This window comes from Ambystoma mexicanum, chromosome 10, assembly GCF_040938575.1.
Source record: "Ambystoma mexicanum isolate Mex_15411 chromosome 10, UKY_AmexF1_1, whole genome shotgun sequence".
NCBI lineage: Eukaryota > Metazoa > Chordata > Amphibia > Caudata > Ambystomatidae > Ambystoma > Ambystoma mexicanum.
In genome coordinates, this window is record NC_090932.1 from 727,716,576 (window position 1) to 727,736,120 (window position 19,545).

General features: G+C 44.6%; 1 protein-coding gene across 1 annotated transcript in view; it reads left to right on the forward strand.

Annotated features, from left to right (window-relative positions):
* Window positions 1-19,545, forward strand: part of HPS3 (HPS3 biogenesis of lysosomal organelles complex 2 subunit 1) — an 807,901-nt gene that overhangs the window by 556,537 nt on the left and 231,819 nt on the right. Inside the window, exon 12 of the mRNA XM_069618362.1 lies at window positions 18,589-18,774. Coding sequence (XP_069474463.1) covers window positions 18,589-18,774 — 186 coding nt within the window. The remainder of the gene's footprint in view (window positions 1-18,588; window positions 18,775-19,545) is intronic.

The window sequence follows — 19,545 nt, forward strand, 5'->3', positions numbered from 1 at the left end:
AGCTATGTGCATTTCCAAATCTCAAAAGTGTATTCCAACATATGCTTAATATATTATTCAGATATAAACAATGTTTTCAAATTCACTGGCCAATGGTGATTTTAAATGAACAAAAAGATGCTTTATGGGAATAATGTTCCAAATTAGATAAACCAGCAAAAGAAGCATACTATTTATAAACAAGGCAGACTTATGATTTCACTTAGACTACCAACATGCAAACATGTTTCGATTAATTGTAGTATTGTATTACTCTTGGTAAGGGAGGATGTGGTTGAGATAGCAGTTCCTGCTTTTATAAATCATTTTCCAATCTGGTTTGGGAAAAGCAAAATACAATAGAAATGTATGCAACAGTACAGATAAAGGAAGTCATAGTTTCCATTGTAAAAGGGACACAAAATTCCATAGGATAGTGGATACCTAGTTAATTACCAGGGAGAATGTTCTGGATGTTTATTATATGGATTACTTCACTTCGGTCCACATAAATTAATTGCGTCAAAAGTGTGTTTTAGCTGAGATAAATTTCAGGAAATATTGTTTTTATATTTCTAGTAATTAGAATGCTTTAAAGTAAGTTATTAAACTAAAGTCTTACCTTGTTCTCATCACCATAGGTGAAACACATTCAAGTTACAACACCCTAAGTGAAAACCGATTATTTCAGATGTTCCCATGCATCAAATTTAGTATTTCCTAATACCAAAGGAATATATAGTGTTGTAAACAACTAGTGTTGCTCTCAATGGAAAATGCAAATAGAGCTAGCATGCAGAAATCTTATATGGATAGCAAAAAGGAAGTTAGTTTATTCGTAAAAAGAAAACCTCACCCCATGTATCCTCATATATTACCAGAATATATGATGGGAAAATCTCTTTTTAAACTGCCAAAAAATTCTGTGGAAGCAAAACGGGCGATGGAAGTACATTGAACCGGGGTATTGTTTAGTTGTCTTTAAAAATTGCCATACTGCTTGGGCATCAATGGGAACCTCGGCCATTTGCTATGGCTTGAACCCTTTACTGACATTTGGAGGTAAGTAAATTATTTTTGTTTTACTTCCCTGGCTTGACATCTTATGTTGGGGACACTAGTCACCCCTTATGGTCTCCAGTGCATGGGGGCTTTGTTACCTGTGCGATGTTCTTGTATTTGTTTTCATGTATTATATCTCACATTATAGAGGAGTGCTACTGGGGTACTTTGTATCCCTTTTCTTAATAACAATTTTGTTACCTTTTTGAGCTGCCTTGGTCAGGCTGGTGGAAGTAGATTGTGATCCACCATTTGTTTCAGTGCATGCACATTATTGTTCAATGTGCAATGCCATTTTGATTACCCATATACTCAAAATGGCTGTGCCATGTGGTTTTTTCCCTCTCCTTCGGCCATCTTGCCCTTTGGCCTGGAAAAGCATGCACTTTGTATGAATTCACGGGCAAAGTTAGGGTGTGTGTGAGCTTGCACTGGCCAGATATGGAGGACAGTGCTGACTTGTCCGAATCTACACTGCAACCAGGGGATATCTGTTATCTCAGGAATGGGGTTTGTGGCTGTCCATGCCTGGACAGCCCTTAAATTGTTCAGATCCTTGCCATTGGTGGACTGGGGCAGATCCCATACTGAATTTGGGATGAGAAGAGAATTGTCCACTCGAGTCAAGTCCCAGAAAAAGAGGAGCCTGTGCTGCAAACCCGGGAGACTGCTGCTAGGTGGGCAACCATCATTGCCAAAGTCAAGTCCAAGTGAAGTCATGCCTCTCTTGTTGCGATTCCAGAAGCTCCTTGTCTGTGCTCTGACCCTTTGACTGGTGGGACCACCCAGACCCAGATCCTTATACGAGAAGCCCACCGTCAGAATTCTTCAGAGTGCTTCTGGACCCTCCTGTGGGCTATTCAGCTGCCGCCAAGGCTTCTCCACTGTACCGGTCACAGTCCTGATCTAGAGCTTGGGACTCGGCAGGTCGATGACTTATGGTTGAACACCATATCTCCTGCTTCTCCAGACTGAAGAGGGACCTGCCTAGAGCTCTCTCTTCTTTCCTGTTGTCCATCTCTGCCATATCCTGGGGGTCTCCTCTTGTTGTGGGACCTGATTTACCTGCTGTCCTGAGGTTTCTGGGCCATCCCGCTGATTCTTTGGAACCATCCCATTGGCGGTGGCAACCTCTGTCTTGTCCGAACCATACTCTACACTGACTTTGGCCTCTGAAATTGCGGCCCATGGACACCCTGCAACCAAATCAATGGCAGAAAGAAGTGGCCCCAGCAATGAGTATCCTATGGGTGGTCACTCAGAAAATCACAGCATGGGGAATGAGCTTGCATACCTTATTTCAGCCTCCCTCATAGCTAATACATTTCTCGTGTTTATCACATCCAGGGACCAATGATTATCCATAATAAAATGGACTGATATATTTAAAAACAGTAGTCACATGCCATAGTTTAAGAACAACAAAACAATAAAATCCTTATATAGTCAAACTTTGTTCAGTTGCCCAATCAAATAGTTCTTGCAATACCACGCTCGGTAGATATATCTTGCCACAAAGTGTATATCATTGACAGTTCTAGTTGATTGACATATATTTTTTTTTTACTAAAACATTTTTTATTATTTTCATGAAAAAAAACAAGACCCAGAAAGAAAAAACAGACAAATCCCACCATAAACATATCAACATTGCTTGACATAACAGCTTTGAACCCTTACCCAAAAAATAAAGTTGCTGGATATTTTGCAGAAGTTCCGCGAGACAGTCAGTCACGAATGTATCGAACATCTCTACATGCCCATTGAACTCCCCTACCCGCCACCACCCTCCTCCCATTTACCCCAAACCTTCATAAACTTTGCTGGACATCCCTTTTTATTATACACACACACCATTCCAAGGCCATACACATGTCCATCTCAGCAGACCAGTTGACCATCCGAGGGCGCTCCGATGAGCCCCTTTTTAAGACAATGACTTTCTTAATTAGTCCCAAGTCAACAACAAGAAAGATCTTCTTGTGCTTAGTGAACCCCTCCTCCCCCATATCCCAAGTAATGCACTTTCGGGTGTCTGGGGACCTCCACATTCATTACTGTTGACAACATGCGTATACATTTCCCCCACAATAGTTGAGTCCGAGGACATTACCATAGGGTATGAAAGAATGTGCATGCCAGTCCCCCGCATCTTAAGCATCCATCATTCTCAGCTCGCCCCCACTCAAATAATTTGATGCAAGAGTAGTAAACCCGGTGCACTATCTTATATTGTATGAGGTGGAGCCCGGCAGATATACCAATCTCACGAGGGAACATCAGCGCCTCCACCCATTCCTCGGGCTCCATGGGGCTTATATCCTCTTACCATTTTTCCCTGAGGCTGGACAGTTTCTGAGCGCCGTAGGCCGATATTTCTTGATACAACGTGGACGTGAATGATTGACATAGTTTTAAGGCTTCTGCGACTCCGTTTACACAAGCCTTCTTGAGCAGTGGCAACAACTATGTTCTTTATATTTCTCGCTGAATAACAAAACATGCACTATCGTCTCAGAGCATGCATCACACAATGGGCAAATTCCAGAAGTATGGCCTTTCCATCCTCGGATGAATTTTGCAACCTTGAGGATACCAATTCTGAATTGCATAAATAGTGTACAAGCATAGGCTTGTGGTATTAAATCACGGTATTGCTCAGTGCCTTTTTCAGTTTTCACAGTCAAATAATTCAGTCCTACTTTCAAGTGTAGGCACAAACTTACAAGGTGTTCATAAATAGCCTGTCGGGCAGCCAACTTCAGCTCCTTTTTAACACAGCTAGTTACATTCTGTGGGTTCTGCCAAAGTTCATTGAGGCCCAGTACACATAACTGCTGCCATACATGTTTGGGCCATGGCAGCAAATTCCCTCCTGGAAAGCTAAGCAAACCCGTAAGAGCCTCTTGCTATTTTCTCAGCTCTGGTATCACCCAGAGTCTTGCCCAATATAATACCAGTTTCCAGGCTATTTGGGATACAATCGGTTCGAGACCATATTTCAACAATAGCAGGACATTGGGAAAACTCCTTGGTAGCCTAAACATCCTTTTCAAAAACATGTTCTCCACAGTCCCCAAATTCTGACAATTGCTATACCATCACAGTTCAGCTCTATATAGGGCTGCAGAGGTGGTCTGTAGTCTATAGATATTGATGGTGCGAGATATGGCTGCCTGCACATGCTCCACCAAAAGAAATCTCAAACCACCACTGTTTTTTCCCAAAACAATCTGGGACCGTTTAGACTGGCCATACCATGCCCCGGTATCGGTAAACCTTACTCCCAGGTAGTCATAGTGGCTTACTTGTTCAAGGCTAGTTCCATCTACAATCAAGGAGCATACACAGGGCTTTGTTCTCGATGGTCTGAACACCAGTGTTTGTCTTGTTCTTGCTTAGGGTCAGGCCCAGTTGACAACATTTGGTGGTGAAACATTCCAGGCGTCGCCTGATTCCCATTGGTAATTTTGCCAGCAGCACTGCATCATCAGCAAGGAATAATGCAGGAATGATGTCACTGCCGAGCTTTGAGGGTTCAAGCCTGCCCCAGAACATTCAGCCACCAATTTTCAAAATGACTTTGTTAATATAAAGGCGAAACAGGAGCGGGGCAAGGACACTTGCTCAACTGTGCTTGTTACTTTTTGGAATCCTGTGGCATTGAGAAGAGAAAAAGACAGGTAATTGCCAGACTTTTCTCTGTGTCCTTTTTTGTAAATCTGTACTATTTTGGCACTGTGCCAACTATCTGGAATATCGTTAGTTTTCACCACTGCTAAAAACAACTTCAATAGAACCGGTGCCCATATATCCGGTTCATCCCAAAATAAATAAATCAGTAGCTTATCCAGCCCTGCCACTTTTCTGGACTTTGGAATTCAAGATTGCATTTTTTACCTCCACGGGTGATCATCATAGATCTCTTATAGTAACTCAACACTAAGCTTTTTGCTGAAGGTCCCTCTCTAATGATGCACCCATGGACCATGGCATCTTTATGTAGTCCACTAAAATGGTTAAGCCAATTTTTAGGTGGACTATGACAATGAAACCTATTGTCGTTTGTTCCCTTCTTATCTGTGATCAGGGTCCAGAAAGCCTTGGCATCCCTCTTGATGGCTGCCTCCAGGAGATCGTCCCATTTCGCTCTATGGTGTCCCTCTTTTTTCACCCTTATTTTCTTTTTGTAATGGGACTCCGTAAGTGCAGCTCCTCTCTGGCCACCTTCCCTTCAGTGACTAGACATTCCACTAGCTGTTTCTTTGCCAGTCTACAGTCGTTGACAAACCAATCTGGCTTCCCTGTTGCTCTTTGTTTTAGCTCATTCGCTGGTCTTGTGAATAATGAGTAGAGACTGGCTACCAGGTTATCATATTCAGCCAGGACATTGTTATCAATAAGGTCACCGTCACATATATTCTCGATATTTGGCATGGTCGTTTGGTAAATAACATGTTTTAGTCCTGCTGCCTCTATGTAATCCCATTTGAAGACCCGTTGGGTGTTTCCAGAGCTCCTAACTGGCACAGCCAGCGGCAATATTTCACCCTGCTTGCTAAATAATCTCATTGACAACTAAAGTGGTTTATGATTGCTTTCTCTACCATCGATGATACAAAAATCATCCAATAGGTCATTTGCACATGGATAAAATCTATATGTGTGGAACGTTCAAACTCAAAGAAGGTATTCCTTCCAGGTTGGTCGCCACTACACCTCCCATTGCACACCCTTAAGTTTAGTCCGTGCAGTATTTTTGCTGTGTCTAATGCATATCAGAAGGAGGGATAACTGGCCTCTAGTAATGGTATCTCCCACACTGAATCTATTTCATCCCATAGTCCTTCCAGTTCTTTCAGGAGTTCGAACTGCAATTTGAAACCACCCCCAACTAGCATGTGGAGTTTCCTGTGCTTGTCATGCTCCCAACTATCAACCAGTTACTTTAAAAGTACTAGGGTCCCCAGTGGGTGCATTCCGTATGGTCTGTTCTGTATATATTAAATATGAGTAGAGTATACCCCTCTCTGTTTTTAAGGATTACCAGTTGGAGATTAGGTGAACCCAAGTCACTTTTTTCTGTTTCCCACCCTGATCCTGCTGACACCAAGGTCAATAGACCCCCCATCACCTCCCTCTTGTGCCTTTGGCTGCTGGAGAGCTGAATGCCTTGAACCCCTGTTCCCTCAATTGGTGATAGGGCCCAATTGTTTTGGATACATATGATCTTGCAGCTATCTGTCAAGGCAATCCAGTCTGGGTCATTCAGATGGCTCTCTGTCCCGGCAATATTCCAGGACAGCACCCTTATTCCCATAGTCATAGTGGGACATTTTGGCATGGGGGGGGCAGGGTGTCAATCCACCTCTTCTAACCCTTCACCTGGGGGGGCTAAGTTGGGCCTCCCAATATTTGTTGGTTGCCCAAGTATTGTCTGTTGCCGCTCATTAGAGGGGCAGGATCTCAGTGAGACTGAGGTCCCAGGTTTAGGATAGGTTCTGGACTCAATTGCCAATAACCCTTCAACCAATATCTTGTCCTTCAAGGGAAACCCTAAATCCTTTTTGGTTTTGGCACATTTGGTGGCGCTAGTGCCACCTAATGCTTAAAACATTGGTACTGTAGAAGAGGAAGAAGAAAGGGGAGTTCGGGAGCAATCTATGGCGTTGGCATGGCAACTTGCTGTCTCTAGGCGATGAAATGGCAGAAGCACCAGCTGGGCCTTTTTTTTCAAGGAGGGCTGTGCTTTCGCCATTTTCGCCCGTGCTTTAATGAGTTCCAAGCTAGTATAAACTTTTAGTAAATTAAGTGTATTCAATTATCGTTTTAATGAAATCAAATATTATGAACATTATATACATACACTATAATTTATTTAAATTTTAAATCTGTTGTTAACTTTAATCATGTTTGAAAATCATCAAAAATCAATGATGTATTTCAAAAATATGTTTTTAATTTGGAATACTTGTGTGAACTATCATTAGAATTAAGGAGAGCAAGCGTAGCTATGCAATGGCGATTACTAGTTCAGGGTGATTACCTAACGCTCCATACCAGGAAAAGAGGACTGGTAATCCCACCAGACAGAGCGGCTGTCAGTCAGCTGCTGGACAATGACTCCTCCCCAGTCCCCCGCAGGAAGCAGCTCATCACGCCGGCAAAGCCGCGCGTCAACAATTAAACCCAGAGTACTAGGCACTAGAACTGCATCCCAGTGAGCGGATTATTCAGTGACAGTATGGCCAACGTGGCTAAGAAGCTGTTATGGTCCGGGCGCGGGGAAGCGTAGGAGAACTGCAGGTTTGGGGGGCAGCATACGTCGAGGGTTCTGAGCACAGCGAGTGCTCCCTCTTGCTAAATGGAGATCCCAGGACACGCGAGGATGAAGGGACAAGTGGTAGTGTAGGGCTATCATAATTTGTGTGTTTATTCCTGGCGTGGTGGTATTGTTGGGGACATTGACTGGAATGCATATTACATATTGGTTGTTGATGGGAAGAGGGGTATGCTCAGAATGAAGTGAGTGTTGTCATGAGTTTAAATGGTGTTTGTGTAATACAGCGTGTAGTGCAGACAGGTCCGTAAACCACACAAAGGCGTTGAGTTCTTGCTCAACTGTGTTTGTGTTTTGGCCTTTGCATCTCTGTTGGGCTGCATTTTAGGTGGCAGGATTTGACATAGCATGTTATTTACTACATTAGCCTTACATTTTCACAGGTTTGGTTGATTTGCTTGCATTGGTGATTTCCCCATGGTTGTCTTGTGTTTTGCCTTCACCTCAATCATAGCGATTGGGTTATAGAATGGGAGCTCAGCTGGTGTGCACTTACTGTTTTGTTGAGTTTTACTTATAGCACTCGATGTAACTTGGTTAAAACCTGCCCAGTTTAGCAGCCCCTGCTTGTGAAATGTGTCTTCTTGTGATCAGATTCTTCTAAGATCTCGGCACACTTCATCTCAGGACAGCCTAATTGCAGTTTTTCATTATATCCGTTATGGATGGCCATTCCAAATGTCACTTTTAGAAAATACATGAATTGCCTTAACTAAGTAGCAGCTAACGGCAAACCTCTGAGATGGTGGATGGGCGGCTAGTTCTGCAACTCAAATTGTGAATTGTTTCAATTCTCTTTTATTTCAGCTAAAAACTGTCACGCCGCCCGCGCCACTTACCTTTTCGAGGGGTCGGGGTCCTCGGCTCCTGCAGTCTCCCTCCTGGAGACTGTATCCACACTGGCGTCTTCGTCGGCTTCCCGCGGTCCGGGCTCCCGGCTCCCTGGGCGCAGCCATCGTGAATGTCCTGCGCATGCGCGAACATCAGCGTTCGACGTTCCGCGTATGCGCAGAGACAGAGGTTTGAGCTCCAAGCCTCGTTCTGACCCCAGGCTATGAATAGCCTCTGCAGACAGGGAAACATTGCGTCGTGTTTGCGCTCCTGGGGGCCTGCCTTGCCTGAGACCCTAGTTCCTGTTTTGCTACCCTTGAGCCTTGCTCTGCGTGTCTAGCTTGCTCCTGCCTTGTTCCCTTGGGGTCCCTGTCCAGTTCTTGGTCCCTGCCTTCTCTGTTCCCCTGCCTAGTCCTTGATTCTTGGGGTCCGGTCCTGGGGTGGATAAGTTCCGAATTCCACCCCTTGCTGTAGTCCTTCATTTCTTGGAGGGTCAGCTTTCACATTACCAAATTCCTTCAGTCATCTACTGGTCTTGTGCCCTGCTGGTATCTGTGCCTGCGCCTACATCCAAGAATACTCTGAAGATCAGACCATCCATCAGCAAGTTCTGCAGCGGACTACACCAAGCCTTCTCTGTCAGTGTTTAGACTTTCCTGACGTCACGATAATCAGAGAAGTGCTACCCGTGGCGTTGGGAGCTGGTTCAGCTCAATCCTGTTGTTTAGTGTCAGGAGGGTGTTGGATCAGTACCCTGCGTCGCCCTTTTCATCTTGCGAAGATTCACCGACAGACTGGCAGCCAAACCGTCTCGCTCCCCAGGAAGAAAAGGTAACCAGCGATCTCGTGACGCCTTGTATAACAAAAACTCCTGCATTGTAAAACACGAGATGCTGTATCGAACAAGTAATGCAAAATGCAACCCTGACGACTTATACTGTTTTAGCATTTCCTTTGTTAACTAGCCTTTGACTTCCACGTTTAGAGTTGAGGGTCCACGGCAGCGGTACCATGAGGCATTCCATTCATATGAGGCTAGATTGAGATCTAGTGAGGCAGGTAGCTCTCATTATAGCTGTTCACAGGCTGGGTGCTCTACTATATGTGGGGCCCACTCACCATAGGGCTACCTGCATGAGCAGTGCTTAGGGTGAGCAGGCCCATCCTTAGTCTGTGACTGTGCCCAACGCTGAGTTCAGGCTAAGCTCCTCATACCTCTTGTGTTCTGCAGTGTCTTTGCCAGGGAAGTGCTCTCTCTGGGGCTTGCCCGGCCCCTTCCTCATGCCACGGCATCCCATTTGCATTGTTTCTCAGCTGTCTGATTTTCATGGAGTCTGTGCCGCTCCTCAGCCGTGTCTCCTGTCATCTTAACATGGCACGCTGCAGTCCAGCACCATCTCCTCATTGGGCCACCCAGCTCACATAGCCCAAGATGTACTCTTCACCCAGGCTGCTTTGGGTGTCACTGCCACTTGAGGATATCATTCTACCAGTGGTGGATTCTCAAGATGACATGATCCATGGTGCACTTGTCGTCCCACAGTTCACCAACTGTGGGAGAGCATGCTTGAAGCGGTCTTCTTCCTGGGCTGTCCCCAATGCTAAGGGCCTTGCTATTCTTTGCTTCACTCCGGTGGTGCTATTCTTGTGCACACAGTGGGCGCTTTTCAGCAGTTGGTGGGGCTAGGGACCACTTTGCAGCACATTGCCTCCTGTGCCTTATGGCACTGCCTGAGCCAGCAGCCGCCAGGAAACCATGCTTTCCCCATGCTCTCCTTTTCTGTCCCTCCTTAAGTCTTTCCCAATAGTCGTTTATTCCCTCAACATTGCTGGGCACACATCATTGCGGCCAGTCCATTATCCCTTTATCATCAGAGTTCCAAAAACTCCTATACAAGACATCCATAGTGCAGCTCAGTCTCCAGCAGATTGATTACCTAAATACATTCAGTACTATTGTATTCAAATAATAATTCAAAAGTAGAGTGTGTACTGACTCTGTATTTTATTTGTATAAGATGAATGTCAGTGTGGGGGCGGTGTTGAGAGGAAAAGAGATAAAGCATGCAATGGTTTTGGGTGCAATGGGTGGTTGTATATGAGGAGCCTGGTGATGACAGCATTGAAAAGCATGTGACCATCATAGCGGAATGCCAATTTCTGGCTGACTAATGTCTGCTGGAGATGCGTGTATCTTAGACACGTCCCAAGGTGCCACTGCAGGCCACCTTTTGGGAACCACCTTTAGAGCTTTCGTATCCTGACACATGTTCAGAACTAGTCTAGGAGGATAGAAAACAAACCAACACAAGAACGTTTCAAAGATACTTGTCATCTATTGCACATCTAATGATGGTAGACAGTTGATCATGCATGCCTTGTGTGGGATGCATGTCTTTGTCTTCAGCATTCACTTTGCTGTCCATTCACTGTGTAACATTTACTCCCTCAGACCTTTTTAATTTCAATCTTTTCAAACTTTCACTTCTTCTTACATTCACTTCGTCATTACAGGGGTAGAATCCCTGTGCCCCCCCCTTTGTTTTCTAACCCATATTATTCACACCAACCCCTTCTTGGTACCAACCTTACAGCTAACCTTACCATATCCATTGACACCTTGACAATATGAAAATGCAAACCAAGTAAATGCATATAGAAGATACCCTTTCTCGTTCATATTTCCTCTTGCTCATCATCGATGACACCCTCCAACAATGGCTTCCTTCCTTACTCTATTCCTCTTCTCGTTCTATTGCACAACTGCACCCCTTATCGCATGCACCTTTCAAACTTTGCCCTCTCCTTGCACGTAGGTGCCTATAAATGCAAAACGCAAAGAACAATAAACGCCAAAACTATTAGCATTGCCAATGCTTGTTTTACTTAACTTCACAACTCTTTAAGAACTTAATCTTGAACTGTGCTCAACATATATACTTTTCCAAAGCTTTTTGTAGGGGGAAGTTCAAGACTTCCTTCTCCTTACTTATGTTCTTCCCTGGAACTCTGATTCTCTTGCAGCACTAGGCCTATTAAGAGTAAATATTTTGAGTATGAAACAGTAACGTGAAGTTCCACACAATGTATCTTAAAAAATATATTCTTCATAATAAAGGTGTGCATAGGAAATAAGTATGAAATATAGAGGTAAGTAATACAGTAATAACATTTTAGAATATGATGACAAATGAAAGCTAGTGCCCTTAGAATATCAGAAAATGTAGTTCAATGCCCACAAAGTCCAAATGAACCTTGTGTAAGTTCACAGGCCTCACCAGGGGCCTACTCCGCACCTCCCAACCCTAAGTGCAGTGTTCTTCTATGGCCCCCAATGGAAGTCAATGGCCCAATGTTTTTCACGAACAAATGGCAGGCTAAAGAAGGCCTTTTGAAGGACAGGGCGAACCATTCAAAGAGTTGAGCTGCGCAGTGTCACTCACTCCTCTACAGAATGGAAGATTGCAGAAATGAGTAGTGACATGAGCAGTCAGAAGGTTGTGATTCGGTTCTGGATGGGAAGTCTGCTTGGAACAACACAAGTTCAGAGCCTGCAGAAGTAGCCTCTGGAGCAGGGGAGATTGGGGTTTTCTGCTGGATGGACAGGTGTCTTCCTTGAATCTAGGGATCTCGGCGAAGAATTTGTGATGAAGAAGAGATGTTGGAGCAACACTGTTGAGGAGCCTGCATAATTAAGTACTTGGAAAAGTTTTAGAAAAGGTTGCAGTTTTCTGCTGGATGTGAAACGTCAGCAACTGTACACTCTGACCCTAGGAGCTTAGCTGAGGCTAAGGAGATCTCCTGAAGACATGCAGTTAATTAAGCTGGAGCTCAGCAACTGTGGATTGATGGTTCAACAGTCGTCGCTGGGGTTACTTTTGAAGAAAGTGCACCAGGATCCATCATTTAAAGCCTCCATTCCGGGAGGACGTTACAAGGCTCTCGGTACACATATTCATTTATCAGGCAAAAGGTCCAGCTGAGGTGATGGCCACCTTGGGATGTCACAAGGGTGCAGTGCTAGGTCAAAAATGCCATCTGAAGAACGGATCCAGATGGCCCATCTGGATCTAGTGAAAGGAGCACTGGAAACGATTCAGGAGAGGCAGAGCTTCAATGTCTGGTTTCCATTGCTCAAAAGATCCTTGTGCAGTGCTTCCATTACTACTGTACTTAGGTCAGTTGACTTTATGGATACTTCAGGATGAAATCCCAGCAGTTAACAAAACTCTTGGTGCAAAGTTTCAGTTTTTCATGCTAAACTGGAGGGTAGAGGGTACCCCTATCGTCAGTCATACATACATGCGCCCTTCCAACCTTTTTGTGAACATCCAATCAGTGCTGTCCAAAGCACACTGACTTTCATGGGCAACTCCAGCAGCTGTAGATCCCAGAAATTCATCCCTTTCAGCCGCTCCCAAGGGACGTCCATGGTAATTCCTGATCGTCACCAAATCATACTCCAGGGCAGCAAAGTGTAGTTCCCTGGACATAGAGGTGGTGCCCTGCTCTGTTGGGATCTATTTTGCGAACCAAACCCTCGAGAGGAAATGAATGAAATGCTTGCAGATCTTTTGCGTGATATTATTACGTAATGGGAAGGTTGCAGGATAACATGTTGCATAATCAACCATCACGAAGATGAAACGATTACTCAGTCTGTATGTTTCTAGAGGGCCACTATATCCACTGCTATCTTTGAAAATGGAACGTCGGTGATAGGGCATGGTTGTAATGGGGGCAGGGGGGGTCGAAGTGGTTGCAGTTTTCTGACAGATCTCGCATATCATTACAAAGTTATTGACATCGGCAAATACCCCTGGCCAGTACAACTTTGGTGTTTTCTGGCTTTGAGTCTTTCCAAACTTCTTGATGGGCTGTAGTCAAGTGGAAGTGGGCTTGTTCTCACACCACCTTCCTGTGACTTCGTGGGATTACCAATTGGGCACGGGGTACTCCTTCTGAACTCGTGTCTCCCCGATGCAATAAATCCTTTTATTTAGGCAGAAGGGCCTGGCCTGATTTTGTCTTTCCTCTGGGACCACCTTGGAAAAAGCCTTAGTAGGAATCGGGTCATTTCATTGAGCAAATGCCAGATTGGGAAGGAGATCAACATCTTCATTTCTTGTTGAGGTTTATGTTTTCAGAGGAGTGTGGGGGAATGGGGTCTGTTTCCTCCAAATCCCTGTGTACCGCCATCTGTTTCCTTGTGGGTATCAACCGCTTGTGGTATTAGGAATAGAGATTTTTCTAGTATCCCTTGGGCTATCTTTCCCCCCTCTTTTACAGTGTATGAATTATTTCTGTGATTGTGTAGAAGGACTGTAGTCTGGATCGATGATCCCTGCGATCATATCTAGTCCATACATCCAGGCTAACCCGGACTTGGAGGCTAACCTTATATGTGTTCCTTTAGGGAGGCTAATATCAGCCCAGTAGGGATTAGGCGTCTTTCACCTGGTGGTATTACAATCTCAGTGGTGCTTTTGAGTTCAGTACCAATGGATTCTGGGGTGGCTTTGGGAGTTAACTTAGTAAATTGCACGGGTCCCCATCTTTGATCAGTTGGTCCCAGTTCCACTCTTGACACCGTATATGGTGGGTCAGAAGGAGAGTGCGGACTCTGATCATTCATTTAGCTGAATAGTTTATTTAAACAAAAGATAACCTGTGTGTCTTTCCCTTTCCCTATACTATGAGGTTTCCCTACCTAATTAACTAAGGTACTCGTCAGTCGTCAGTGAAAGTCTAAAGTAATAAGTCCACTGTCCAAACTAATCTTATCTTACCCTACCGCTAACCTAATAACTAAAGACAGGAGAATGACTCACTTCTCCTGGTGTGTTCACTTCTTGCATGTTCAATAGTGTATTTTCAAATAGTCTCTGGTGACTGCTTTTATCATTGCATGCAGTTCATTCTACTCCCTCTACTCCCTGCTCTTCCTCTGGCCCTTCTGCTGCCACGTCGCCTCCCTCCTTCTCTGCCTTTCCCCTGTTCTCCACCAACGAGATTTCTAGACAAGTCCGATCTATGAAAGTGTCATCAAAATAGGTTCAACCCCGTTCCTCGAAAACCATCAAGGACCACATAGACACCCTGGCTGACTTCTGCTACCACTCCTTCACCACTGGAGTCTTCCCATCCCCCCTGAAGTACTCCCTTGTGCACCCTCTTCTTAAGAAACCCTCTGCTGATCCCTCCTGCCCGGATAACTATCACCCAATCTCCATCACTCCATTCCTGGGCAAGCTCCTCGAGAAACTGCCCATCTCCCAGCTTAATCTCCACACTGAATCTGTTGGTTGCCTTCATGACCATCAGTCTGGCTTCAGAGCTGCCAGAAGCACGGAAACTGCTCTCCTGAACCTCTGTGAAGACCTGCTCTCCCACCTTGACTCTAACACCCCCTGTGTCCTCATCTTGCTTGATCTCTCTTCTGCCTTTGACACTGTCATCCATGCCATCCTGCTTAATTGTCTCCGCGATAACCTTGGTATCACCGGTCATGCCCTGGCGTGGCTGACTTCCTTCCTCTCTGACCGACCCTCCCAGGTCCAACTTGGGTCCTTCCTCTCTATCTTTTTCTCTACCTGTGGTGTCCCCCAGGGGTCTAACCTCTCTCCCTGACTCTTCAACCTCTACCTGGCACTTCTTGCCCACCGCATTGCCGCTTTCTGCCCCAGGTTTCAGTGCTATGCGGATGACACTCAGCTAATTTTCAGGCTACCTTCCGCCTCCTCTTCTCCTTCCCTCATCTCTGACTGTCTGTTTGCTATCCAGGAGTGGTGTGCCGCCAATGACCTCTGCCTTAATTCCATTAAGACTGAGATTCTCCTCATCGGCACACCCACTCCCTCCTTTCCTGTCACACTCTGGCCGGCCTCCCTGGGCCCTCCTCCTGCTCCCACCTGTGAGGCTAAATACCTTGGGGTCATCTTCGACCCCACACTCTCCTTCTCTCCTCACATCTCTGACATCTCTAAGAAGTCACACTACCAACTCCACCTCCTCAGAGGTATTCTTCCTTTCCTCTCATTCCTCCAGAAGCTCACTATCTCCATAGCTCTGGTTCTCTCTAGGCTAGACTACTGCAACAGCCTCTTTCTAAGTCTGCCTGCCTCTACTCTCTGCCCTCTGTAACTCATCCAAAACAGGGCTGCGGAATTTGTCCTTGGCCTCGAGCCCAGGGATCGTATCTCTCCAGGACTGAAATCTCTGCACTGGTTCAAAATCATTTGCATTGTCCGCAAGGTCTTCTGGGGCCGCAATATCTTCAACTCTCTCTTCCTAAATATCTCCCTTCTCGAGCTCTTTGCTCATCCGCCTCCTACTCCCTCAGGGTCTGTTGCTTCACCAAGCAATGAGTTGGTGGTAGATCTCTTTCTTCGGCTGGGGCTTCTCTCTGGAACAGCCTCCCTGCCTCCCTGAAACATGAGAACCAGCTTCGGTTCCGGAAGCACTTTAAAACCTTCCTCTTTGTTTCTGCTTTCTCTCCCCCTCTCCCCTGCTGAAGTCCTGCTGATACTGTTACTGCAGGGTTACCTGGCCACCTGTCTGATCTCGGGCCCATGCCCTGCCAGTTGCACGCCTGCACTGCCTCCCTGGCAACCCCTGCACCTGAGGGCTGTTTTCGGTATCCCTACAGTCCCCCCACCTGCAGTCTGTCTGCACTCACCCTGCATTTGCCACCAGCTGGCCGTTCTTTTATTTATCTTGTTATTTATTATCCTATGTACTGCACTTTCCCTCCCATCACCCCTCTCCCCCCAGGACTTTCCTTTCCCCCTTCCCCTGCACTTGCTCGATCTGAATGACACCTGGCCTAGTAATATCGTTGTCTGTCTTCCCTCTCTTCCCCCACCCTTGACTCATCGGACTTGAAACACTTGTGTATTGGCGCGTTATAAATGTCATATCATATCATTCTGGATGTTCATGGACTTTCCTTTCTTTTGCTCTTATATTCTAGTTCTCCACTTCTTGCTTGTTTTCCTTGTAACTTCCTTTATCAATAGGGTTTTTCCTCTTTTCCCCTGATGAGATTATTATGGATTTGCAATTCTCTCCTTTGATTCCTTTTCTGGCTTTTGGTCTCCCTTCTTTACTTAGTCCCTCTTGATTGAGCGGAGTATGAAGGTTTGCCCTTCTCGGTATTAATGGAATGTTTTCCTCTCTCTCACTGAGACAAGTAAGAGCATATGATTATTATAATAATGATTCTCATTCACTTTTCTAAGCATCAACTTCATATACTCTTCTTCTTCACTGGAACGAGTTTGAGTATTCCAATAATGATTCTTATTGGTTTCACTGGTTTTTAAAATGATAGTGTTTTTTTTGTACTAGGACGAGTTTGAGTATTCCCCTAGGGTTTATCATTTACCTCCCTGGTTTTTAATATTGTAGTTGCTTTTTCTGTAATGGGACGAGTGTGAAAATTCCCATTCGCTTCTCAATCCCCCTCCCAGGTCTCCTGTATTCACTGTTACCCGTGACTGGCAAGGATAACGTCGCTGGGGTTTTCGTTCTCTTTTCTTTGTCAGGTGGGCCTTTAAAATGTCCTTCATATCTCTTCCTCCGAGCCTTGCGGCCTCTCCGGTCTCTCTTACCGGTTTGTTTCTTTGTGTGGTATCGGCGTGGTTTAAAGGACTGCAAGTCCAGTACTAGTTTCTTGTGGTCATGCCACCACTCTCCTTCTAATTTGTTTTCCAGCTTCTGGGACACTGTCAATTTCGGTTATTTTCCTTGCGTCATTGTGAGACGCTGTGCCCCTCAGTCTTGTTCCTCTTCTTTCGATCTTTCGAGATACCGATTATTCAGCCTCTGCTCAGTGCTGGCATGCGATCAATTTTGTAACTCAGTTTTTTCTCCCAGTCCTCTATGCTTCTCCCTTTTCAGACACTACGTAGCCATGGGACTTCTCCGGGGTAATACCATATTCCTTTCTCTCTTTCTCGTATTGCTTGTCTTCTTCGTCTTAGTCTATAGGAATTCTGTAATTAAAATAATAGTAACTGTTTCCAGTTTGCAATAACACATATTGTTTTCTTCACACAACACTTAACAAGATACATCTGAAGAGGTATTATTGATATGTTCTCTAGGGAGTTCTTCGTCGGAATCGGAGTCTTTGTCCCCAAAGCGTGAGTCTTTCCTGGTGAAGTCACACTTGCCTCTACCGCTAGGGAGGGTATTGCTATGCAGGCTCACCTCCCTAGTCTCAAGTGGGGGCTCCCCCATGAGGTTGTGGGGCAAATTACCTCAATTCGTCACATACTATATTAAAGTATGCTGCCACCATTCAGATCAGTATAACCTTTTGTGTCAAGTTACTGACCCAGGTAGACTAAGGGGCCCTTTACCTTAACCTTAAGGGCCACAAACATATAAGAGTTGCGACCCATGTTGGTTCTCGATGGAACTTAATGCTAAAAAATATTCATGACATAAAGCTGAAGCAAAGGTGGAAGGGACTCTTAAGACTTTCTTGCGTACAATGAGTACCTACGTCTAGCTTTACATTTGTATATGGTTAGCCTGTTATGTCCTGTGGGGACATTACAGAAACATGATACCCTCTACATTTACAAAGCCAGACTTTTTGGCTTTGTAAATTCTTATTTGTTCATTTATTCTGCATTTCTTCAAATTAAATTACCTAGCTTTCTCATTTTTTTTATTGCATTTCCTTTTTCAATGTTTCTTTGTCAGACTGTAGTATTCCATTTTCTCCAGCATGTTTCGTAGTTTGCTTAGGTCTGTGATTGAAAGCAAAGGCAGTTCCTTAAAGATGCCCTCTACCAACACTATGCTGCCAAATCACTACTCAGTCCGGTGACTTTGAGCGAGTGAGGATGCTGGGACAGGTAGTGATCTAGTTTAATTTTTAGTGACCACATATCACATGACATTATACGTTTTGCAATTTGCATGTGATTAGTAGGGCCCAAAGGCAGCATGCGCTAAGTGTGTTTCTATGTCACATTTAGAACACATTTTGTGCTTGATTTTAGTTGCTACTTTTGCATATCCAAGGGTATTTGAGAATTACATTTATTTTGCCGTTGGCAAGTTCTCTACCTATTAGCGGTCTCCAAGTTTGATTGTAGTCCAGTTTAAATTTTATTTTTCTGGTATGTGATTTATTAAAACATTTCTATGCTTTGGTTCTGCTGTTTGAAATAAAAGTAGATAATGTGTGAATGCCACTGCTCAGTATCGGAAATTGTTCTACATTGTAGGTATCTGGCATCCCGAACCTGAAGATAGGGAGTGTTATTCGCTATTTAGCACAAAACATGTTGCCCTTTTATGTTGATAGATACCTGTCATTTTTTAATACCTAACTTGTGCATGATTTTGCATTTGCATAGATGATGCTGGTGTGCGGGTTATTAGATGAACCACGGCTGCTACTTCACCGCAGAAAAGAACAAATTCATCCCACGCAACTGGCCCTTTCCCTCAAGGATTCGCGGCCTGGTGTGCTGGTGGCATCAATGGTGACTTTACATGAACACAGCAAAATCGAGCTAAATGAAGCAACGCTGTATTTTAAGGTTTGTTTGTATGCTGTTAGTAGATTTGTTGCATCTGCCTGTTTGGACACATTGTGTTTAGCTTGGTGTGACGTTAACATCTCTTTTAAAAATCACCTAACATAAAAAAGATCGATTTAGAAAGACAGCTTGGAGGCTTCTGCAAGCATTTTTAAAAATCGAACTGACACGTGCCTGGACGCACACTAATGCATGCAAGGGCTGACGGGTGTGGCTGGGCGGAAGAAGGAAGTCTTAGGTGGCTAAGGTAAGTGTGTGTCTGTGTGTGGCAGGAGAGTGAGGGTGGAGAATTAAACTCTGTAGTCTAAGCTTGCACTATTGTTTCATGTATAACACTATTTATTTTTATAATAATAGACTTAGAAAATCTTTTATTTGTGGGGCAGAATTGAAGTTGGCCCCCCAAATCAAAAACATGAACTGTGAATTATTTAACAGTAGGAAAAGGCCAAGTTAGCAATATTCAAATAAGATTAACCTGCTTGTATAATGCTGGATCGTAGGGGTGGGGTGGGGTTGGGTTTGGGGGCACAATTAAGTAGCTGTTACTGATAATTGGCAGATCATGAAGGTATTTTATGGTAGGTCCACACGTTTGCACACTACCCCTGGGAAGGCCGCCATAATGTGAATGCACCTGCATCAGTTCATATTTCCTCAGCCAAGTAGCCAAGCACTAATATGTGGCTGGTTGTTTTGTTGCAATATCAGTAAGGAAAGGCTTGTAGTTTGAGGGATCAAGGTGTTGAATCTAATCCTTAATGTGTTACA